The following is a 26,211-nucleotide window of genomic DNA, read 5'->3' as shown; positions in this document are numbered from 1 at the left end:
TAATTTGCTATTAAAAATATTCATCTACCCTCCTCACTAACATATGTTGATGATGATAATGTAGTGAGGGAGTAACAGACAATGGCTACCCCAAGTAACTCACATTCATGTGCATCAATTCACATCTTCAAACTTTAGTTCATGTCATCTCCTTTAAGAGGCTGTCCCTTCATGCCGAGGCATGTATAAACACACACACACACACACACACACACACACACACACACACACACACACACACGTGTATTCAGTTTTAAATTATATTCTTATTGAGAATGTCATGCAGTGTATTGTCATCACCTTCATCCTTCTCTCCCCCTGTAACTATAGCCCAGAGCCAGATCCATCCTTCCCACCCACTCCAAATTCGGAGTCCTTTTTGTAAACCTTGCTTTTACAGCGCAGATGTTTTATAGGTGAATCATGATTTTCTGGCACAATTTCTTAGTATTTCAACATATTTCCCTTTGTAGTCCAGAGTTTACACCTTCATTATTATTACTTTTATGTTTTTATTATACCCTTAAAAATACAAGTACCATTTCTATAGTATTTTTCAGATAATTAAAAGGAAGTGTGTATCTGTTCATGGGGGTAGCTTATTATGATTCATTTGAACAAGCTAAAACGGTAATATAATGCTGATATTTAAGGATAATTAAATTCTTTATGTAAAATAAGATGAGACTCTAAACACATAGTTAAAAAATGAGGCCAACCATTAAACGTGAAGTGGGAAAAGAGGAAGATTAAGAAAAATCAGCAATTTTTAATTGTTAGGGAAAGGAAAATATTGAGCTTTTGAAGGACAAGTAAATATCAATACCATTTCTAAAATGAATATTCAAACCAAACTTAAAGTATTTCTTTTATTTTTTAAACATACCAGTTCCCCTTACCTTTCCTCCCTTCAACCCACCTCATATGCCTCTCCTTACTCATTTTCAAATTCATGGCCTTTTTTTATTAATTATTGTTATACAGACACACACACGCACGCACTCATAAATGCCTAAGTACCACCTGTTCAGTCTGTATAATGTTGTTTGTATGCATAATTTCAAAGCTTTTCATTTAGTACTGGATAACCAGTTGACAGGCTTTTTCTCTCGGGGCGCACTATTTTTCCTTCTCTCAGCCTTCCATACTTGCCCGTGGTTTTTGTGTAGGGTTTTTTTTTTTTTTTTTTTTTTTGTGGTACCATGGTCTTTTTCCTGTCCACTTCAGCAAGTCTGTTGTTCTTACTCATCTCCTTTTTAGGCAGCTATGTTGATAATACTTTATGGGTGTAGCTTCTGGTGTTTCTAGGAGGCACAGGCTTCCAGAAAACTCACCGATATTCTGGTTTTTACAGTCTATCTGCTGTCTCTTCTGGGAAACACAGTCTTACGAAAACTCCCTGCTACTCTGTTTTTTGTTTTTTTTTTTTTTTTTTTTTTTTAGTTCACTTTACATCTTTGTTGTAGCCCCGTCCCTCCTCCCCTCTCAGTCCCACTCTTTTTCCCTACCCCTCCACCATACAACAAGGACACTTATTCAACTATGTCTGTAACAGCTTTATTCACAATAGCCGTAATCTGGAAACAACCTAGATGTCCCTCAACCTAAGAATGGAAAAAGAAACTCTGGTACATTTACATAATGAAATACTACTCAGCTATTAAAAACAAAGAAATCATGAAATTTGCATACAAATCGATGGAACTAGAAAAGATCATCCTGAGTGAGGTAACCCAGACCCAGAAAGACATGGTATGTACTCACTTATAAGTGGTTTTAGCCATATAGTACAGGATAAGGAGACTATGAGACACAAACCCAAAGAAGATGAGTAACAAGGAGGATCCAAGGGAGGATGCATAAATCTCACTGGGAAGAGGAGATAGAACAGACAGAGTTAGTGGCTGAAGAGAGGGAACAAGGTAGGAGAGGGGATGCAGAGAGTTAAGAGGGTGGAGATCAGACCTGGGGAGAGTGAGTGCGAGAAGACAGAAAGCCTGCAGAGAAAAGAGAAAATGAGGGTAAGGGTATCTCTGTGACAAGCTGGAGACCCTGGGGTAGGCTCCTGGGAGGATAGTTGGGGTTCTCAAGCAGAGACTTCTACTAGCAGAGACCATAGAGACTGAAGAGGACACCCATTAACCTGACTATCTCCTAGCAGATACTCTGGTGTTTACGGTCTTTCTGCTGCCTCTCCCTTGGTGTTCCCTGAGCTTTAATTGAAGAAGATCATACTCTTATAATGTGATCACATCCAAAATGGCCTGCCTAGTAATACCATCACTCTGGAGATTAGTCTTTCTATATGACTTTAAAGACAAATAAGGAGTGGGAGGAGCCCTCTGACTCTTGCTTCCTCCCTTATTGAGTTGGGTACAAAAAGTAAGCGTACACTTGTCAGGAAGAAAATGCACCCAGCTCAGGAGCACTTTGGTTGGTGAGTACATACCAAATGGTTTTACGGGATCAGTGTGGGAAGGGAGTACTGAAGTGAAGCAGACCTCCAAAGGCCATGTATTATCAAAGCTAGATTTCATCCTTTGCTTCCACGTGGCCTCCCAGTCATATTCTGCCCTTTCAGTTCTTAGAGCTCATCCTTTTGTCTGTCTGTTTGTTTTATTTTGTTTTGAGACAGGGTTTCTCTGTATAGCCCTCTCTGTCCTAGAACTTGCTCTGTAGGCCAGGCTGGCCTTGAACCCATAGAGGTCCACCTGCCTCTTCCTTCCAAGTGCTGGGATTAAAGGCATGCACCACCTGCCATAGAGCTTTCTTATTTCAGCCTTCATGTTAGCAGTTGAGGCTGGTCATTAGTCCCTCTTCCCTTAATTCTTACTGTTTTCTCTTCCTGCCTTAAGCCTGGACTGCTCATCTTTCCTTAAAGAAAGTCCTCTCCCTCTGTCCCCATATGGCCCATTAATTCCAGCCCACTGTCTTTTCCTAATTGCTTCTTTATAATATTAATACATAACCCTCCTTTTACTGCATGTCTCTGTGTTTGAGATTTGAGAAATAAGCCTGGTTAGGCATACATATAACTGTATTCCCATTGGCTGGGCCAATCCCTGTGAGCAAGTGGCTTGTAAAGTTGTTAGATAAATGCATGGACCCATAAAACAAAGAGGGGGGAGATAGGTAATTGTAAAGCCCCTTTAAATCAATTTTGTTCTTTGGTACTTGAGGTGTCTCATATGAGTGGACTGTTAAAGCTTCATTTTAATAGTGGTGAAGAAACATACTTCGTTGATTTGGGGAAAACATGCATGGTCAGTGGCAGGAGCTATTGCTCAGCCACAACCTCATTCCCTGTGTCACAGTTTTAAAGTGACAAGCTACAGGGAGGTGAACTGAAGAAAAAGCAATGGTGCTTCTGGCTTTATCTGCTTCTACACATGTAGTTGCTCTTCTTACCACTTTGGTTCTTAGTTTTATCACGTGAAACATGTAGTGGTTAGACTAGGTGATGAGCCTATTGTTTGAAGTCATGTGATAGTGTTCCTTTTGATCTTTAAAGGCCTAATGAGACAGCTCAGAGACTCCTCCAATTGTACCCCTCCCCTACCTAGGAGTGAACGTTCACTAGGAGTCCACAGCAAGTTCTCCCAGGCCTTTCGTCAGACATCAAGATTTTAGAAAAAACATAAGGTTCTATTTTCACTGAAATGTTAAAGTAATGGATGGGAAGTTATACTTCTTTGAAATTCAGTAGGCTATAATGTCTTTTTAATCCACTAAAAAATAAGTTTAAGGTGTTATTATATCCTCCACTTGTAATTCACATTTCACTAAGACTTCCGTGGGCAGTGTCAGAGAGTGACTGATCTGTTTATGAAGCTGGAAGAAGGCTCCTATGCCTGATCTTTGCTTGCATATGAGCAGTGACTATTTCCTTCATTTCACGCATTATGGTTTACAAAAGGGGTTTCTCTGGATTTTCTTTTTAAGTCATTGATGGGAAGTACACAGTGAACAATTAGTTCTTTTTTAAAATAATTTTTATTTTTATCATTTATTACAATTTATTCCATTTTTATCCTGGCAGTGGCCCCCTCCTTCATCTCCTTCCAATCCCAGCCTCCCTCCCTCTTCTTTCCCATGCCCTTCCCCTAGTCCACTGATAGAGGAGGTCCTCCTCCCCTTCTATTTGACCATAGCCTATTAGGTCTCATCAGGACTGGCTGCACGGTCTTCCTCTGTGGCTTGGAAAGGCTGTACCCCCTCCCCTAAGGAAGAAGTTATGAGAGAGCCTGCCACTGAGTTCACACCAGAGACAGTACCAAGTCTCCCTGCTTGGAGACTTGAGTCTATGGGCTATATCTGAGTTGGGGTTTTAGGTCCTCTCTATGCATTGTCCTTGGTTGGGGTATCATTCTCTTCAGGGCCTCCAGGGCTCAGTTTTTATGGCTCTGTTGGTCTCTTTTTGGAGGTCATATCCTCTCCAGATCTTTCTGTCTCCCCTTTCTTTGATAAAATTCCCTGCACTTTGCCCAAAGTTTGGCTATGAGTCTCAGCCTCTGCTTCAGTACCTCAATCAGCTATTAAAAACAAGGAAGTCATGAAATTTGCAGGCAAATGGTAGGAACTAGAAAAGATCATCTTGAGTGAGGTAACTCAGAAGCAGAAAGACACACATGGTGTATACTCACTCATAAGTGGGTATTAGCCATATAATATAGGATAAACACTAAAAATCTTTACTCATAAAGGAGCTAAACAAGGAAGACCCTAGAGAAGATGTTCAACCCTCATTCAGAAGAACAAATGTGATAGACATCAGAAGCAGGAGAAGACAGGGAACAAGAGAGGAGCCTACCACAGACGGTCTCTGAAAGACTCTACTGAACAATTAGTTCTTTTAAGGCAAGTTTTTTACACCAACTTGCCTGCTTATGTCAGAACAGAAGGCTTCCATCCTGAGGTTCGTGTTCTTTCTCAGAGAAGACTGTATGTGCAGGAAGGATCAGCTCTGTCTTGGAAAGAGACCTGGAAGGTATGGACCATGGGGAAGCTAGGTGGTCCCCACTCAGCCCAGCATTCTCCCCTCAGTCCGGCATCCCCCCTCAGCCCAGGTATACAGAGACTCATTTGAATATTGTTCCAGGAGGGGCCCAGGTAGTGATGAGTTGATGAATTAATCAATTACCTTTATATGTGTTCTCTCTCTCTCTCTCTCCCTCTCTTCTTCCCTTCCTCCGTGTATATGTGTAAGTCTCTCTTTCTCTTTCTGTGTATATGTGTATGTTCTCTCTCTCTCTCTCTGTGTGTGTGTATCTTTTCTGTGTGTATGACCTGTCTCTCTCTTCCTATCTCCCTCTCTTTCTCTCTTCCCCTCCCACTTTCCCCTCCCCCCTCCCCCCCCCCCTGTGTGTTTGGTGTTTGTGTATGTGGAAGGTGGGTGGGCAGAGCCCAGAGAAGGGTATCAAGTATTCTGCTTTACTCCTCTGCTTTATTTTCCTAAGACAGGCTCTCTCACTGAACCTGCTGTGTTGTGGTTAGGTTGGGTAGCCAGCAAGCCCTGGTGATCCCCGTTTACTGCATGCCCCTGGGCTGTTGTTACAGGTTTGAAGCCATGCCCAGTGTCTTTATCTGGGTGCTTGGGACCCACATGCAGGTCCCCATGCTTGCACAGAGTTTTCTCACCAACTGAACTATTTCACCAGCGCCCTGTATGCTGATTTAAAGAGATCTTTGTTGGAATCATGCCAGTCACCACTTACCTCACTGTAATTGTCTCAAAAGCAAGTTTCATCATGGTGAGTTGGTCATGTGCTTCAGACATGTATCCACAAGAAAGAGATTTCAAAGCCCAGCTAGCGTTTAGAAGTCCTAGCCAAGAAGCTAATAGCAAAAAAACCAAACACACATCTCAGGATCCTACCTAGGACTTACTATTCAAAACATGATTTTTTTTTTCCTCTAAAACTTCTGTGGATAGCCTTTGAAAGTCCCCGACCCCAACCAGGGAATCCATGACCTAGTGCACTGTTGCTTTTGTATTCAGCCACAGTCTTGGTGTGTTCCACAGAGGAACCACAGGCTGGATAAGGACATGGATGTTGTTCTTGCTCTGTGTCAAAACCTCCTTGCCCAGCACTGAGTGGTACTCAAACACTGTTGATGAATGAGCGAGTTGGATATACCTGTGATCAGTTTCCCAGGATTCACCAAGCACATCCTCTGATACCTTGTATGACTAATTACTTTTTTAAAAATGTGACTACCTTTATATTTTAAATTAGGCCTCACTGGTGAAAGGCTAGCACATTACTGGCAGCCTGTTTCTCTACTAGGCAGCATCCTCCTGTAAGTTATTGCCCTGGGGAAGGCCATTGCCTTTGGGCAGGGCTGTCAGCATGGTGAATGGATACTAACCTAGATGGTGGTCATCTCTCCACTCTTCACTATGGATTAGTATCGTTTGCATTCACTGAAGTTTGAGGGTTTAAGTGAAAATTGCCAATGAAATAGGTTTTATCTAACAGGTTTCCAATAAGCCTCTACTGAGAATTAACATTTTTTAAAAAGCGCTTTAGAGTTCTTGATGAAATCAATTTTGAAAGAAGTTTCAGGTTCTGCTTTAAGACACTTGCATTTTGTGGTTGTTATTGCTGCCACTGCTGGTGTTATTAGTGTAGCCTATGTGTTTCATGTACTTGTATGAGTTTTGTTTAACTAGAACTTTATGGTTGTCAAAGGGAATTTGACCATTATAATGATGCCATTTCTTTCATGTCTAAATCTCCCCATGCATAAGGATGGGTTGAGTGTTTTTTTGTTGTTGTTGTTTTGTTTTTTGGGTTTTTTTTGCTTTTGTCATAAAACAGCACAATTACAAGTGTGCTTAAAGAGAGAAATTTAGGGTGTTTTTTTTTTTGTTTGTTTGTTTGGTTGGTTTCTTTTTTTAATGTAACAATTTGTGGTAGGGAGTAAATAAAGCAAGCCAAAATAAATATTTGGCAGGAGTTCTAACTTTGGCTGTGCCAATTTCATAATACTCCTTTAGATAGAGATAGCTGATTCTATGAAGTTTTGGGAATTTCCAAGATGGCCCAGATGTATGTGTTAAAGTTGCACATGGTTACCTGGCTGTCAGTGCCTGAGGGAAGTTGTAGTGTGAAGCCTTAAACCTTCGTGTGAGTTCCTGTGATTGCACCAATGTTTCCACTTTTAGTAATCCTGGAGCAGAAAGAGAGCAGAAACTGAATCCACAAAGAAGTGGCTTTCTGGAGTATGTTGTTGATTTATAGTGCAGTGAAGTGTATAATTTGGGTCATTTAAAAACATTGACTATTTGTTTCTGGTTATTAGCAATGAGGAAAAAAATCTGTTTCTTCTCTTACAGTTACTGTTTCTTTGTTTTGTTGTATTTCAGAAGCCCTTGATATATAGTGCACATGGGGAAATAATTTTTTATTATATTATTATTATTATTATTATTATTATTATTATACAATGTATTCACTTTGTATCCCAGTTATAACCTCCTTCCTCATCTCTTCCTGTTCCCGTGCTTTCTCCGTCTTTGTCTTCCTCCCCTAACCCTCTTCCCTAGTCCACTGATAGGGAAATTCCTTTTCCCCTACTGTCTGACCCTAGCCCATCAGGTCCCATCAGGACTGCCTGAATCCTCTTCCTCTGTGGGCTGGCTAGGAAGCACCACCAAGGAAAAGTGATCGATCGAGGAGCAGGCAACCCAGTTAATGTCAGAGACTCTCTTCTCCCCTTACTAGAGGACCCACATGGAGACTGAGCTGTCTATGGGCTACATCTGAGCAGGGGGTCTATGTTCTCTCTTTGTATGGTCTTTGGTTGATTCATCAGTCTCTGCAGTTGTATCTGGGACCACATATATATATATATATATATATATTTTTTTTTTTTCTTTCTTTCTTGGTCTCTTTGTGGGGCTCCTGTTTTCCCCCCCCCGTCCTTCTGTACACTATTTCTTCCATAAGGCTCCCTGTGCTTTATCCAGAGCTTGGATGTGAATCTCTGCATCTGCTTTGATCCCCTGCTGGATACAGAAACTGTGGTACATTTACTCAACAGAATACTACTCAGCTGTTAAAAGGAAGGAAATCATGAAATTTGCAGGCAAATGGATGGAACTAGAAAAGATCATCCTGAGTGAAGTATCCCAGAAGCAGAAAGACACACATGGTATATACTCACTTATAAGTGGATATTAGCCATATAGCCATATAATATAAAATAGGATAAACATAATAAAATCTACAGACCTAAAGAAGCTAAACAACAAGGAGAACCCTAGGGAAGATACTTAATTCTCATTCAGAAGGGAAAACAGGATAGATACCGGAAGCAGTAGAAGAGAGGGAACAGGATGGGAGCCTGCCTCAGATGCCCTTCATTTTATTTTTTCAGGCTTCAGGGGTTTTAGGTTGAATGAATTTAAAAGACTAATCTACAAAACAAATTTTCTTTCTTCAGCATAATTACAGATGGAAGGAGGCAGGTCAATGGAGATAAGTCAAACAGGGAGATAGAGCTTTCAATAAGACAATCTTGTTGAAAAACTGTATGCCACAATGATGGAGATGCCATGGGGATGTGTACGGTGTGTTCTGTTTTGGTCAGTTTTAAAGAGAGTTTGGAGCCTGTCCAGCAGGCTCTAAGGTGAGAAGGTCCTCCATTAAGTCAATAGCCAATGCCTAATCTTAGTGTGAGTACCTGTAAATGTAATTTACTCTCTGTTCTTAATCTCATTTATAGATTGTGGTGCCTGCTGTGGAAGTAGATTGTGCTAAGTATTAAATTGATAGTAGAGTGCTGATGTGAAAATTTAACCCATTCCTCTTTTCCTTTTTAGTATGATTTCTAATCTCAATTACTGTGATTATGTTCCTGGTAATGTTACTAGAACTTTTTGCTCTTTCTTTCTTTCTTTCTTTCTTTCTTTCTTTCTTTCTTTCTTTCTTTCTTTCTTTCTTTCTTTTGTTAAAGGAAGGAATATAAAGGGATCTTTTGTAAAGCAGTCATTCTTCATACCAATGTTGAATGCCTGTCCTGTGCTAGCATCAGAAGTAAAGGACAAAATGACCATTTTTATTACATCAATCTGCCCTCATTTCATTCTTTTATCCTTTGATCTCCGTAGTTCCATGGCTCTAACAGTAGACAATGGTGAAATGATAAGTATTAACCATTTGAAACAAATAGCCACAGATTATTCCGGGAATGACAAAATACACAATTCTAGTTTATCATATGGTTGCAATTTATTCCCATAGAAAAAGCATGTCAGTTGAAGAACCCTATATTTGCCAGTTAGTTTGTGAATGCGTTGAGACTAGTTACAACATCCTTTTGAACATAACATGGGCTGAGCCTTCTTCTGGCCAACCTATCATTTTCATTTCAACCACACATTTTCGTTTTAGAAACAAGCTGAGCAGTGTGTCTCTGTTAGTGTTCAGTTAGATCAGCTTCCCTTAAGAAAGTTATAGTTGACAAGATAGAATTAGTAATAAACAAGAACAGATAACACTATATACAGGCCAAGTGCTTCATTGCCGCTTTGCAACATAGATTTTTCGTAGTCAGCCCATGTTCACCTGTGTATTATTTCCTATTTTAGATCTTATTCTTTTACATGTGTTATGGCAGTCCAATCTATATAAATAGACCCGAGGCAGCGTCACTTTGGACCCGACTTCTCATAGCCATGTGTGCAGACTGGACATTTTTATATTATAATCTCTAATGTATACTTAGTGAACTGACATCAGAGTTAATGTGTTTCCTTAAATATCGATGCATTTTTAATCATTTCTTCTTGAGAATGACTACCTTGGGCATGTTGACAGTAAGAGAACTCTCATTATCATTAGGTGTCACACAGATAGTATAGTGAAGGTCACAGCTCTTCTATGGCCTTGCTATTTAAGGTCAGATGCTATTTCAGACTTAAAACCTATTCTTTCCTGCCTTTAGCATGTTTTTTTAAATGGTATAAAATCAAAACTGTCCAGGGAATCTACTAAATTAGATCTTATCCAAGCATTGATGATTCTCAATGAAAACAGACTAAGTACAAATCTGAGCCAAAACATGGGAGCCAGACGGCATGTGAAGAATTCTGCATTCTCCTAAGTCCTTCTTCACATGCTGAGTTTTTGACATTGGTTAGGTGTACAGGAGGGGCAGATTTCATTTTGGGTAGTAGCAATTTAACAGACTGTAAAATAAACACTCTTAGTTCTCAAGGCAGTTAGCATGTGGGAAACAAGTTTGATGAGTGTTTCACCTTGGGATGCTATTTTTTGGGGAAGGATAATAAAATATGCTGTTTGTGTTAGTGTGCTTCCTTATGACTTCTGGTAGGAAAACTCTTCATGAAGATGCAGGGTTAAAGTCACCATCCCTTCGGGGGCTCTGTGGCACTGAAGCCAAGAGGAGATGCAGCAACTTATATTTTACCTCCACAGCCATAGCAACTGAACTGGAGTGAAGGGCAAGTGAATTTCAACCCTTTGCTTTCCATTGACTGGATTGATAAGGATGCCCCGAGTAACACTTTTGTTTTGTTTCATTTAAAATAACGTATGTTTTTATCCCCTGCTCTGACTGAGTAGTAGGTGATGACTGCAAAGGATTTTGAGATCTCTATAAACTCCTTGCTAGAGCATTTCATGCAGCATTTTACAAGTATCTGGTATATCTAGAACCGAATGATAGTCACTAGTTCTCCAAATACTGAGTGCAGTGCTTTCATCCCGTCACACCATTGTTGGAATAAACACTTCTCAAGTGTAATAAGCAATAGCTCATGCCCCTAAATGGGTAAGAGATGGTCATGTCTCTGAGCAATTTCTCTTCTATGAGGGAGCAGCTTCATCTATAAATGAAAAAGTGACTGTGAGGTCATACATTTGTGAGAAGTATCGGTGCAATTAGGCCCCAATGTAATTGAAGCTGCCTGTTCTCTAAAATGAAATATTGAACCGACGCCCTCATTGCGCATTGAAAGAAATGCAAGACAGGGATGGATCTGTGTTTTTAATATTGTTGATGCTATTGGCTTAGACATGTTCCATTTGTTGGATCTGTTTTGCAAGCCTAAATTTGATCCCAGACACTTTCTCTATATAAATGTCTCAAGAATTGTAGTCACACATCCATCACCTTTTTGCTTTTGAATTACAAAGATAACCTTAAGAGAGGAACCTTCTACTGGGCAGTGTGATACACACACAGAAAGGGTAAGCCTCCTTCGTGATGAAATCAGCCAATACCCAAGAGGAAAGTAACAGGCAGAAAGGGTAGAGCTGATGAAAAAATTGATTCTTTTCCAAAACGTGATGTGTTGTTTATGAAGCAGGCATCAGCTGAAAGAGAAAATTTTTTTTTTCAACTAAAAAGAGACTGACAGTGAGGGAAGGAAAGGTGTATGAGGGATCAGGGGATCAGTGTCTTATTCTCTCCCCATCTCAGGTGATGAGGAAGTTGAGCAGCATTCTATCTGGGTTGCTTCAGATGTCCTCCTGAGACTGGTGGTATTAAACATTTTAATGCTAATAATGGGCTCCACTTTTCCTTTTGTGAGAGCACATGCAGCCTGCACACACCACCGCCTTATCTGTGGTAAATAGTGTGTTGTTTGTTTTCAGGTTTGCCGAGGATGCAGGTCATTAGGAACTACGCTGGCACCCCGCCCCCAGCTCTTCATGAAGGACCTCCACTGCATCTCCAGGCAGGGGACACTGTTGAACTCCTGAGAGGAGATGCACACAGCGCCTTCTGGCAGGTACCGTCAGACAACGACTGTCTTGATCAAATGGCTGATTGAATATTGAATACACAACACTCTTGCCTGTAGATACTGATTACATACTTCAGCTTCAGAAACCTTATATGGCATGGTGGGTGTTAGTGTTTATTAAACTTCCCTGTGTTTACACTGTCAACATGGCCGTGAGTGCTGTAACACCAAAGAAAAAAAGTGTCAGTGCTGTGAGTCATAATTACCATTTTTATTAAAAATTCATACTTGGCTGGAACGTTTTCCCAAACCTCGTACCTATGGGTATGATCTCATATGCATGGTTTAATATATTAAGAGTTCAATCCTTGGAAAATACCTGCCTGACTTGCCAGTGGCCATTTGGGGCCCTATTTGACTTTTTGCACACCCACAGTACCTGTAAGACTTAGAGGCTCTCTACACATTTATTCATAAAATATATGAAATGTAAAAGGTAGTTGATTTCATTGATATTAGCTGGTGATGAAATCTCTTTTTCCTAATAAGTCCATCATTTTTGTTGTGATAAATATGGTATAGAGCTAAAATTTTATGTACCTGGGTAGCAGAATGTTATGATTCATTAAGAGAATCTGTGTCTTTTTTAATAGGTATAGAGATATTTACCAATAAAGTTGAAGAATATATTAAGTATTGTATATTTAAGGTAATGGGGAAGGGGTGAGGTTCAGTAGGAAGAATGGCATGTGAGTGAAATTTGATCCTGGCTAAAGGGAAAGGAAGCAAAGAAGGGCCATAGGACAAAATAGCCTACTGTGCACAGGAAAGTCTGTCTGTCCTCTTGTCACTTCATAAAGTTCTTAGATATAACACTATCCTGACCACCATTTCAACTACTGTAATCAACTGCTTTCCTGAAAATCCAGCACTTTTTCCTGAGTTTTTCTTTTTCTCATTCCTCATCCTCCCCACAATAGGAAGGGGTGCGGGGAGCAAATTAAGTCTGTTGACTCTTACATCCTTCCACCTAGACACAAAACATTTTCATTTGTACCTACAATGTCCCCCTTATTCAGACTCTTTTCTTCTTAAATTTTCTATCCTAAATTTTCAACTTCCTTCTCTTCTATAGCATGTTTATATGTACACACTCCTTGAGTTTCAAAAACACATAGAACTCGACCTTTTGTCCAGTTTGTTCTGTCAGCTTCCCTCATTCCCTCATTCTCTTTGTCTCTTTTTTAATTTTTAATTATTATTATTTATTGCAATTTATTCACTTTGTACCCTGGCTGTAGCCCTGTCCCTCAGCCCTTCCTGATCCTGCCCTCTCTCCCTCTTCTCCTCTCATGCCCCTCCCCCAGCCCTCTCATAGGGGAGGTCCTCTCCTACTTCCATCTGACCTTAGCCTATCAGGTCTCATCAGGACTGGCTGCATTGTCCTTCTCTGTGGCCTGGTAAGGCTGCTCCCCATTCAGGGGGAGGTGATCAGAGAGTCAGCCACTGAGTTCATGCCAGAGACAGCCCCTGTTCCCCTTACTAGGGAACCCACTGGGACACTGAGCTGCCATGGGCTACATCAGTACAGGGGTTCTAGGTTATCTCCATGCATAGTCCTTGGTTGGAGTATCAGTCTCAAAAAAGACCCCTGGGTCCAGATTTTTTGGTTCTGTTCCTCTCCTTGTGGAGCTCCTGTCTCCTCCAGGTCTTTATATCTCCCCCTTATTTCATAAGATTCCCTACACTCTGTCCAAAGTTTGGCTATGAGTCTCAGCATCTGCTTCGATACCTCGATCAGTATAGCCTTCAGAGGCTGTCTGTGGTGTGGAAGGCTCCTGCCCCATTTCCTGTCTTGTCCTGCTTCCATTGTCTATCGTATTTGCCCTTCTGAATGAGGAGTGAGCCCCTCTTTGTCTCTTACACTCAAAGCCAAACTCACTGGGGAAGTAGTCTGTACTCAGTCACTTCTGTTCTTGTTCTAGTCATAGACTAGTACTGTATGAAGTCTATGCTTAACTTTTATCAGTAGTGCCACTTAGAAAAAAGAACAGCAGCTTTGAGGTATATGATAAACCCTATGTACTTACAATGTATAATTTGGAAGTGTGTGTGTGTGTGTGTGTGTGTGTGTGTGTGTGTGTATTACTATGATCAATGGTCTAAAGTAGGTTTTATGTTCGCCAATGATGATCTCCTGTTTACTACTCTAAGGCAACCATGGTTCTGCTTTGAGACTTGATAAATTTGTAATTAAAAAAAATACTATGCATTTTATAATTATATATATTTTCTTTTTGTATGGAAGTATGTATATAATCTATATTTTCACTTAGCATATTGAATGTATTTAGCTTATTGTGCACATGTGCATGCAGGCCTTTGGACCTCTTCATGCTAGTGAAGGCCCTAGGAAAACAGTAAGTGCCCTGTCCTGTCACACTTTGCTCTATTCCCTTGAGACAAGATGTTTCACTGAACCTGGAGCTAGGCTGCCAACCACTGAGTCACATCAGTCCTCTTGTCTCCACCTCCCACAGTGTTGGAGTTACAGATCTGCATGGCCATGCCCTGCTTTCTGTGTGGTTTATGAGGATGTGAGCTTAGAGCCTCATGCATGCACAACACATGCTTTTATGCACAAAGTCATCTCTCCAGTTTACAGTGAATTTTTTTCTACGTTGAGTTTTTATTCTGTAACTATGCTTAATATCAGTTGTTCTTAGAGTTTTTTTTCCCACCATATCCCATGAGAGGTTTTATGCAAACAATTATGTTTTCTTGGTCTTTCCTGATCTACATACCTTTAAATTATTCTTCTTACCTTGTGGCACTGGCTATAACATCTGTAAAGAGTGAAGTGGAAGTGAAAAGAGTGTGTATCTTTCCTGTGTTGCTGATCTGAGGGAAATGCATCCGGTTCTTTACCACTGAGTGTGACGTAACCCTGGAAGGAGGACAGTCTCTTCAAAGTGCAAAGTAAATTTCTTTATCAGTAAAAAGGTGTATGCTTCTACCTGATGATTCTTCCGTGAGTTAAGGTAGTTAGTCTTTTTCTAAGAATGTGTGCATTTTAACTGTCATTAAATATAATGGCCTGATGTTCACAATATTAATTGTTGGTCTAGTATTTATAGAGTCACTTCCTTTACCCCACTATCCCCATCCATTCTTCCTTGGATTCTCTCCTTGGTTCATTCTGACACTCGTGATGACTATAATGTCGGCTATTCTCAACATAGAATCAGGTTATGGTTTCTTTGCTTTTTTTTCTCTCTCTCTCTCACTCTTTTTTTTCCTTAGATCATTTATTTCTGTTCCTAACATTATTCTTACTTTCTTCTCCTTGCTTTTGGTTAATTAACAGTTTGAAAACTTTTTTTGCTTTTAGCCTTTTAAGATAACACATATTTATTGATTCACATATTTTATTTTGCTTCATTTTCTAACAGGCAGATAGCACTGCAGGTTCTTAATACTATTTTTGCTGCCTCCTTAGATTCTGCTATGCTTTGTTTTTACTTTCAGTCTGCTCAGAATACTTTCTAATTGCCCTTTCATTTCCTTTTCTGGGAATTTAGGAAATATGCTATTTGGTTTCCAAGTATTAAGGAATTTTCTATATGTTCTTAATGTCTTTGATTAAAAAACATTGATCTCTCTCATTGGTATCTAAAAAATTATACAGATGAGTGATCTTTCTGTTTATATTAAAGTCAAGTTAAACAGTTTTGTTTGGTATGTTCTTAATTTCTAATTTATTTTCATTTCTCAAAAGAATACAGATTGTATGACTTGATCACTTTAAATTAGTTAAGAATTGTCTTATGGTCCAGGAAATTATCAGTCTTGATAAATGTTCTGCGTGGGTTTACAAAGAACGTTTATTTTGTTTATAAGCAGTGGAATATCATACAAATGTCATTTAGGTCAAAATAATTGGTAATATTGCTCAAATGTTATATATCCATATTGACTAGTAACATAAACACCCAATTTATTACCCTCCTACACTTACGTCTGGCATTTTTGTAGATTCTAACTCTCCTCTCACTTTCTCCTTTATGACTCTTGGTCATTAGTTCCGCTTCTCAGTCACCCGCAATGTATTTCTTCTTCTCCATCTCCACTCTAAAATTTTCTCCGGAATCATGACACTTGCCCTAACTTTTATGTCATGTGATATCTGGGATTATTTTTAATTGCCATCTTCACTTGTAGAATTTGTTTCCTACAGCCATCTTCCATAACCCTGCAAAATTCAGGTAGGATTACATAATCTAGTGGTGTCTTTCAGTGTTTTCCTTCTTGGCAAACAGTGCTTATATTTCTTTTTCCTAACAGAGGTGTTTATGAATCACAGAACCAATGCTATGACCTTGCCATTTTTCTGACTTCTTATCTCACCATTCTCATATTTAACCGTGTAACCCTCATCATCCTTGTGATGATTACCTGTAATTACCAACTTGCCACAACGCGGAATCACCTGGGAAGAGAGTCGCCATGGAGGATGGTCGAGATTGAGCTGGCCTGTGGGCATGACTTTGGGGGATTGTCTTCATTATGTTAATTTATATATGGGAACCCAGCCTACCGTAGGAAGTATCATTCCCTAGTCAGCGGGTTTCTGAACTGTCTAAGAGTGAAGAACTCAGATAGTTCAATATAAAAAAATAAGTAAGCATGCCTACATTCAGTTTTCACTGTTCTTGATTGTAGATGTGATATGACTAGCTCTTTGACTTTCCTACAGTGATAGACTGTAACCTATCATTGGAAACTGAAGTTCCCAAGTTGCTTTTTGCTTTTTATCACAGCAACATAAAACTAGAACAATCTCCATGTGCTACTCTGTGACATTTTACTAAAAGCCCCATTTGTGATAGTTTTGTTATCCTGTCTTGCCTTTTTGCTTCCATCTCTATTATCAGGCAGAACTTGGCATTTTAAAAAATTATAGTAGTAACAAGGATAAGCAAACAACTCATGCTAATTATACAGTTTTTTAATACAAAGTAGATATATAAGTGTATTTTACATATAGTAACACGTATTAGTAGTGAAAATTCTGAAAAAAATAATTGCTGTTGTAATTCTCATTTTATACATCGTCAGTCAGAGCCACTTGAAATTTGAGTAGCTTGGCTAAAGTTTTGTAGTTACTGGGCAGAACTGGAAACCATATCTAGAAATTCTTGACCCCAAGTCTAAGCTCTTAATTTTTATACTGTGCTGTGTCTTCTGAGGTCTTCTTACCACTGAATAAGCTCCTGCTCCCCTAATAAGCTTGATGATGCTTATGTTTACGGCTGCAAACTTCTTTATGCTAATTGACATGTATTTTCTTCAGTGTCATGAGGTCTCTGACAGTATTTCAGTCCATTTTCAATAAAAAAATGTTTTGTGGGTTCTTACAATGTCCTAGGTTAATAAGATGGCTCTTCTGCTGGATTTTATATTGAACAGTGGCTAGAATACCATGGTAAAGACTTGGGATGGGACCCCGTCAGGAAGTTTGTGGAGGTGTAGACCATAAATACGTCCTTGGGAACTTTTTAGACTTCTGTTCACCACACTGGTCTCAGGATCAGATTTCACATTTTGCAGCTGCCTATTGAGGATGCAAAGGCAGAAGCTGCCAGGCCTTGAGCTTTATATCCAGAGCTGGTGCTTTCATTGGTTTAAGCATGGAGTTCAGACACAGGAAAGGAGATTATGCTAATTGAATACCAGGAGAGAGAATTCTCCAGAGAACACCCAGGTCAGAGTGGACCACAGACGGAAAACACTGTGGGATTTGTCTGAGCAGTGCTAAGAATAAACTTACTTTGTAAGCCACCCTTGTGGATGCTAAAAGCCAGGCAAATTCCTCATCCAGAAACATCAATAGAAAATAGTGAAGCTAAGCACAAAATATTGGAGCTATTGAGGCATGTAAGTGGTGCCTCAACTGTGGTATGTTTGTGACCATGGTGAAGATCATGGGGATGGCTCAGCAGGACACCTAGGAGCCTGCACAGTATGTACTCACAGGCATTTAACTCTGTTGAAGAGAGAATTGTAGGTGTAATGTTTTATAACCAACCTCTCTTTTCCCTACTTTTCTTAGACACATAAAGCTGAATTATACTTTTTATTTTTTTTAATTCACTAGTTTTTGCAGCATAGTATGTTTAGGTGATGCTTTCAATATTTTTCATAATGTTTACATTTTATTTATTTATTTATTTATTTATTTATTTGAAAATAATGACTATTCAGACTCGGTGACCTCCAACTCATTGAACTATATTGTGCTGCTGTCTGTTATTTCTATACAAGAAGAAAATTGCTTTTAATTCTCATTTTCTCTTCAGCTGTCTGGATGTGCGAAGATTTTCTTGTGTCGTGCTAAAAAGGCATTGGAAATACTCAAGAGAATCATAGGCTAAATGAGGAGAGACACGAATGACAAAATGTGTCTATGGCTTTTTCTTTCTTAGTGGAATTCAGATCTTATGGTTAGGAAGAAGAGCAGTTAGGCTTAGAACAGAGGAGAATGGTTAGCACGTTTATTTCAGATAGTAGTTGTGCACTGAGCGCTAGCTCTGCATTCACTGTTCAGGAACCCTTGTGCCCCTGTGTGAACTCTCACTGGCCTAACATTATATCCTCTAATTTTAGAGAACTCTTTCATGCTTGCTGCCAACTAGTAATAAGTTTCCATTGTCAGGCATATGTTAAAAATTCACCTAGTGTTTCTGGCTCAGACATAACATGTGCCACCATTGTCTTATGACTGCCTCTAAATCATTTAAAGGATATTTAGCTGGACTTATTGGAGCAGTAGCAGAGTGAGAAATCCTGGAATAAAGTCATTTACTAATGGCTAAATTGCTGTGTGGCTTGGATACAGTCTTTTAAATTCTATGTAGCTTAATTCTGTGTGTCACTTAAGGTGGGCAGACAACAGTCGTGTTCATAAAACTTATGAAAAGAACCTGTGCCACTTTATAATACCAAAAGGCAGCCCTTTTTCAAAAATTAGGATACAGTGGGCTTGGTTTGAACCCAGGCTTGCATTAAGTCCCAAATAAATCTTATGTGAGCCACTGAGTAGATGATCATCTTGGTAAGATTCCATGGTAAATCTCCAGCTCTTTATGTGCTCATTGATTGAAAACCAACCTTTTATACATTGCCAAAAGCCCAAGGTGTTCCAACAAACTCAATTCTTTTGGCTATGAAAAAGACTAAATAAGGGGAGTGTTTTCAGATTGTCAGCATTTAATAAAGAAATGCTTGTCCCAGACCTCATACTGAAATTCACATATTTGTTTTCTGTATTTCAAAACAATGTTAAAGATGTTACAAAGTCTTCAAGGAGGCTGGCATGATTAAATACACTTTTCTTTTATAGACTGGACATATGGAAGGTTCACAGCAGAAAACTGGCCAATTTAATTTTATGTTTTATTTAAAAATCAAAACACTAGAGTATTTCTCCCTTGTTGGTTCTCAGTTATAAGGAATATTTTTTTGATTGATTTGAAGTCCTGTATTTGTAGGTATGTTTACAGGGTCTCCATGTACATATTTTGTTCATTTTCATGCTTAAAGAAAACATATATTTTGTAGTTTGCTCCCTTCAACATGTGAGTTCCTCTAAGGGATTGCATTTTCTAATTGCTTTAAGAATATAGTTTCAACAACAACAAAAAAAGAATACAGCTTCATGTACCTCTTCTGGTACCTCACCCCAGCTCGTTTGTGATTATACATAATTAGCACTAGAGAAGTGAGTTAAGTGTTTTATGTTTTTTTTCCTATGCTAGATTTTAGGAAATCAGAGCTCCTTTTGCTGAGTTTTATTGACTGTCATCTACCAGTGTGATGGCCTTAAACATGTAAGGGCTCCAGTTTTATTAAAGGAAAAGTAGGGGATAGCAATAGTCACTGTAAAATAAATCAGTGATATCATATTGTTGTCACCAAGCACTATCCATCAGACTGTCCATCTGTCTGTTTAGTCATCCATCCAAGTGCATAAAAATTGCCTACAGTGGCTTTTGCTTTGTGTTTTATATTGGAAGGACCAGAAACAGTACCACCAGTTTCTAATCCTCATGATCCAAATGATCATAATAGGGGATGCATTATTTTGAGGATTTCTGCTAAGAGGTTTTTGTAAATTTTGTTTTTTAAAAACACACAGAGTTTAGCCTGTAGATTAAAATCTGAAGTACTTACTACAATGAATTTGGATTTGAATTTTTTAAAAGGACTTTTGTACTGGTTAAGAGCTTTGGCCTATTTGAACATTTTCAAGAAATTTCACTTTCTAAACTACTTTCCCTTTCAAGTGTGTCACTTCACTCATTAATGCAGAAAGCCAGATTTTATTGTAGACTGTCATGTTTTCAACACACATCATGTCCAAAGCATACAAATTACTCTCCAGGATGTATCAGGGACTCTCTTTCTTTGAATAGATATTAGCCTCCTCTGCATTGTTATTATCACAACAGTAATTTCTATTGAAGTAAGTGGCTCTCTGCATTTTCATTATAACTTCTTTCAAACAATGAATTGTCAATTGAGCTGTGAAAATGCACTCCGCTTTCCCTTCTAAGGGATTCATTTTGGCAGCGTCTTCTTTCTTCCTTTGTCTTTTCTTTTCCTTGAAAGCCATATAAAATTGTCTTCAAATGAAATGAATAGCAAGTAGGGAATTGGACACTTAAGGCTACATTTCCTGGTGCAGGTGTAAGGCACGGCTATTGTCTCACAACATACAGAACATTTCTGTTTGCGCCATCTGACTGGTGGCAGCTAACCTGTTGCTTTTAAGTAATATAATATGTAAAGGCAGGAAGGCAGAAACTCATTCATGCTGGAGTGCCTTTTTCATATAAGAAAGGGTTTTCATAGAAAATACACAGATTATACATATCAGAGAGCAGAGGAGGCTGGAGGGAGGGAGGGAGAGAGGGAGGGGAAAAAGAGAAAAGGCAAGCAAATGTACCATCTTGTGTTTCTACTACAATAGAGTGCTCCCATGTGTTTTCTTCTTAGGCTGAAAGATCTTGAAACAATAAGCATCCTGTGTCCTAGATCATGGGCCTTTCTTTGCTCCATTGTCATTTATGAATAACCCAATGTACCAGTGGGGGAATTTTGTGAGCTAATTGGAACCAAAAGGCAATTATAAGTGTGGAACTGCAATCGGTGACAAAAATATGTGATTTTATTCACAATGAAAATTAAATAATGTAGAAAATAGTCATGATACTTTACAGCTACAAATCATTCATTTCCATGATCTTTATTTTCAAGAATGAAAGTGTTTTCACACACATCCTGATTAGTTCATGGACCTCTCCATGAAGTGGGTAAAGGCAAAATCATTTTGAGAATTATGGTTTCCTCTTTCTTACTTTTTTTTTTGTTGTTTTTTGTTTGTTTGTTTTTGATTTCAAGACTGTATATTAGGCAACTATGGCAATTTTATCTTCTGTTTTTGACAGACTCACTTTATTCCTACACTTGATTTCTGAATTGGTTTTTAACTTTTTTCCTCATAACTATACAAAGTGAAAATGATAAATTCTGAAGGGAATGGCTGCTGTAAGTGCAATGTGGGTGGAGACTAGGCGCTCTCTCCACAGAGCTGCTTTGGTTGTGGAAGACCTAAGATGTCTCAGAATTCAAGCTCAAGGTGGCATGGTACAAAGCCGATAGTTTACAGAAAAAGAAGTTGGCTTAATGAGAATTTACCACAGTCTGTAGTCGGGAGGGATGAGAGAGGTGCAGGGAGAAGGGAGAAGTTGAATCTCCCTCCTTGCAACTGTGGAAGTTAGTGCAAAGGATTAAGACCACACATTCCAAATAGTTCTAAAACACACAGGAATGTTAACTCCAAGAGCATTTCCTAAAACGGTGTGTTTTCTCTCTTGATCTAAAATTCAGGTGTTCATCTGTGTCCTAGTCAGAGGCAAATAGAAACATTAAAGAATCATTTATAAACGTTATCAGAGCTCTGTTGTTAAAACAGATTCCTAAATCCAAAATAAAGCCATCTCAGTTCTTTGAGGTTATCAGCCAAGAGTCAGGGTCTCAGTCTCTGTGAGGACTGACAGGTATTTTTCCCAAGTCAGATTCCTGTCATCAAGACATTTCTTCACAACGCCAAAGACCTAGTTCTGATTATACAGCACCCCTGTCAAGGGTGGGAGCCCATGTTAAGAAGTCCCTCGGTTCACCTGTGCTTCTCCACTGTCTCCGAGCCCTTGTCTAAAACGAGGAGAAGCCATCAATGCAAAATTGAACTTGTGAGTGTGTGGATATGAAGCTATTCTTAGTTGGTCAGTATATCCTATAATCATCAGACCTTTATTTTGACAGGTATTTGCCTCAAAATATCGAGTATTTTGACCTTGAGAGCATCATGGTCCCTAATTACAGGAAAGGAGAAATAGGCAGCATATGACTGTAATGGAGCAAGGAAGGCCCTGGAGAGATGATTACAGAAGATAATAGACATTAGTAAAGGCTTGTAAGAAACACTTTCCCTGGGTAATTGCCAACTGGCTTTGATTGAATAGATCATAAACGGGGCTTGTGGGCGTGTTTCCAAGTGTACAGACTGTATTATGGGAATTGGCAAAGCCTGACACAGTGGGTGAGGCCCTAATTGTTAACTCTGGAGATGGATACTGTTGGTTAGTTTTCTTACTTGCATTGCTGAATTTGCTGCAGGGCGAAGCATAGGTTATCCTGGACTTTGAGGAGGCTACTTAAACCAAAGTAGAAATTCAGGTGTTTAGTCCTACCCCCCCCTTTTTTTTCATTTTTTGAAAGTCAAAGAGAACGTTTTAGGGATAAAGTTAAAAAAAAAAAACTGCTGTCCTTTTCTTATGTTATTTTACTGCCAAGTAAGCTACATTTTGACACAATTGCTGAAAGACTGTGTCAATTAAAAAGTACATTCGGTGGACTATCAGTCCGGAATGCCTCTGGCATGGCTGTTGATTGCGTACCATAAGTTCAGTAGAGCCTGAACATGTACATCCCCTTCAAGTATTAGAGCAGATGATTTATGAATTCATAATATATTGAATTCAGTATTTTATGACTCATATTCTGAAGAATTAGTGATCATATCTAATTCCAAGGAAGCCAATCCCATATGCTTTAGTAAACAGTTACTTCATACGTATTCAAATGGAAAGTTGGGGAGGAAATCTTTATCTCCTATCCATAAATGCTGTCCAGTTAAATTACTGATGCCTGCCATTATTTGGATCATGGTACTCTGGGGCCACAGTAACTGATTAGGAAATTGTTGAACTTATAGAAGGTGCCTAGTGTGGGGGACCTTGGGAATATTTTGGGCAATTCTCTTGCTTCGTAGAGGAGGATATTGAAACTACGAAAGACTTGAGTGACTTAAGCTCAAAAGGCCAGGATCAGAACACCAGGCTTCAGATGCCCTCATCACAACAAATTATTACTTCATAAGGTTTTGTGATCTAAAAGCCTATAGAAATCTATGAAAATATACCAAAAGTGAAAAAATGACGTTATCGAATGTGACCATGTCTTAAAAAGTGAGCGTGTCTCTTCCTTTATACTTGGCGCATGCCCGGCACAATGCAATGTACACATTGGAATGTCATACTTTTCATTAAAGCGCCAATTCTGCTCGCAGTAGAAAATAATTTCTTTAAAAACACCCAGTGTTGCATGAACATTTAACATGTAAAACCAGCACTTAGGACATGTCCTTTATGCTTACTTCTGATTAGATACACCAAGGTTACAAAAAAAAAAAAAGAAATCATGTTTCTTGTTGGTAACAATTAAAAAGAAAGAAAGAAAAAATAAACAACAACAGATTTCTTTGGGCCTTTCTTTGTTGAGCCTAGATGAATTTGGGTGTTATATAGCTTCTCTCCAAGTAGGCTGTTTTCCAAACTGCAGCCGAACCTTGCTCTTCTTTGCAGATTTTGGATTGAGCAAGAGCTTGAGTTCTGGCCCATCTGTGTGATTATTGGATTTAGCTGGCCGAATAGTTTTCTTCCATCAAAGGAACTTCTTGTTTATTTCACCAGAAATAAAACACTGTTGTGAGAGAGTCAGGATTCCTCCATGTACCACATATCCAGTAAGAGTCAGGAGGAAAACCTCAAGGTACAAGTGATGGAGGTGGAGCTCCCTTTCTTGTTGGAGAAATACAGAGGCTCTCTGTAGACATTCCTCAAACAAAACAGGGAGAATATGCCACCATCACGCTTGTCTCACATCTAGCAAGTATAGAAACGCAGCTTCTGGCTTTCCAGTAGTTTATTTTTCTCAGCATACATTTTACAACTTTTGATTTTAAGTGCTCTTATTCTTTCACTTCCACCAGCCAAAATTCCAGAGATGCAGTGAAGACAAACAATTTTGTATAAATGAGAAAAAAATTATCATTTACAATTGTGGACTTTGTCATATATTTTGATCACTGGACCCAATGATCATCTTATGTAAAATTGAAAATAACTATAATGATGTCCAAGGATGAAGTTTGGCAGAACTGTAAGTGAAAATTGCTCTTTAGAAGTGAGCAACACCAGAGATAGAAATTTCAAGTCTTTATTTCACTGTATGAGCTTTTGAAATTCATACACTAGCCAAAATTAAGTATCATACCCTTTTGAATATAAAACTATAAAGTGGGCAGTTTTGTTCTTTGTGTGTTTGTGTGTGTGTGTGTGTGTGTGTACATGTGCCCTTTGGTAGTCTTCACAGTGACCATTCAGTATTTGTCTATACACAGTGGCATTTGACAACTCTTGGTGTTCATTGAAAGGAAAATATCTACACTCTCTCTTTAGTAGACAGTGGATGATGAAAGAATGTGTTTGCTTACAAGAAGACTTTGTGTAAAGCAATGGACTCTCCAGAATGTAGACTAGCCATTGAAATCAAAATGATGATAAAAGTGCAGGTTATTTGTCAATTATTGTATTTGCCTGAATACAGGGGGACATAATGGCGTTATGTAAAGATTCAGGTATTTCTATTTAATAACACGCGGATGGTCAATTTTCAGTGAAATTTTAAAAGAATAATTCGAGAATAATTGAAAAACAGTATTGTGGATGAAAGAGAAAAATAACTACACAGCATCTTCAAATGATTTCCATGCATATTAATTCTTCAGTCCTTGAAACAACCTGATGTGGCACTTAGGAGAAATCTTGTCATCAATATTGCTCACCGCTGACTTGCCTACAGTGGCACAGCTTTTTATAGCAGACTAGGAAACAAAGGAAGCTATTCTGGTGTCTCCTTCCTATGACACCACCTTTGTATGCATTTTAAGAACTAGCCAGGACATGTGTCCCACAGATTATGACAGGTAGAACGAGGCCACGGCTGCAACCACGAGTCACACTTTAGTGAATGCCAGTTTCCGACTGGTCTCCCTTCTGATCACTCCCCCATGATTGGCCCACTTGTTTCATTACTTGTCTTTACAAAGCCCATCAGAATGGCTATAAGAATAATGCTCACATTTATTTTATTCATCTGTCTAATCTACCTGATGCCTATCTCCTACCTACCTGTCTATCCAATAAATTAATCCCTGTTTATTGACCTTTATTCCAATAAGTCATGGCCTTGCTACACATTCTTGTCTTTTGGTACTGAAACCGTTTATCTCTGGTCACGGCAACATGACGGGGCAGAGTGGTAGTTGCCCTGGCCACCAGCCGTGTGAGATAAACTGCCCAGTCATCTTATAGCACCATCAAGCATACGTTCTGAGTATTCAGGGTGCTGTAATGGGGGAGATTTTCTCACCTTTCATGAATAACCATTAACTAGACTTTTTACATTTGGCTTTCCAAATCTGTTTGAAATCATTCCGAGCTCTTCCAGGAGCTCCAATCCAGATAGTATTAGGGGGATAAACGAGCCGCGGGGAAGAGATGGCATATTTTTCTTAAAGCAATTTGTTCTTCTTTTTTTTCCCCCCACAAAGTTCGAAGCCAAGCAATTTACGATTAAGATTTTTGGAGGACATCCTCTGTCATGTTAAGCCTTTTTTGTCTGTGGGCTTAAAATGCAGTTTTAGCTATGGCATCCTGGCATGCATTAATGTTTTTCTCTCTACAGGTAGATTATAGGTTTATTTCTACTGGCAAATCTAAAATAGTTTAAATTCATTATGATCCACTGTAGAGTCTTTTGAAGAAAAATGAGGAATAGTTAAAGCCTAGGGTCAGTTAGGAATAAGTAAGAGCCTGACTATGCATTTGCATTTGTGATATTCAGGGATATCAGGGAAGTTGTCAATAATTTTAGTTCAATATATTTTCTGCAGAAGCAACCTGCTTTTCAAAAAAGAGCATTATTATCGTATAAATTATACTTTAATATTTTCCCTGCATCTGCTTCAGTTTATTTAATGAGTCATAGAGCTGCTTCTCTCCTCACCATATGCAGTTCATGACCTA

General features: G+C 38.9%; 1 protein-coding gene across 2 annotated transcripts in view; it reads left to right on the top strand.

Annotated features, from left to right (window-relative positions):
• Positions 1 to 26,211, top strand: part of Vav3 (vav guanine nucleotide exchange factor 3) — a 333,283-nt gene that overhangs the window by 262,137 nt on the left and 44,935 nt on the right. For both annotated transcript variants that reach the window (XM_060392876.1, XM_060392875.1), the window contains exon 20: positions 11,628 to 11,764. In XM_060392876.1, coding sequence (XP_060248859.1) covers positions 11,628 to 11,764 — 137 coding nt within the window. The remainder of the gene's footprint in view (positions 1 to 11,627; positions 11,765 to 26,211) is intronic.

Source organism: Meriones unguiculatus, chromosome 10, assembly GCF_030254825.1.
Source record: "Meriones unguiculatus strain TT.TT164.6M chromosome 10, Bangor_MerUng_6.1, whole genome shotgun sequence".
Lineage (NCBI taxonomy): Eukaryota > Metazoa > Chordata > Mammalia > Rodentia > Muridae > Meriones > Meriones unguiculatus.
The sequence above is the reverse complement of the archived record's forward strand: the minus strand, read 5'-3'. Positions and strand labels throughout refer to the sequence as shown.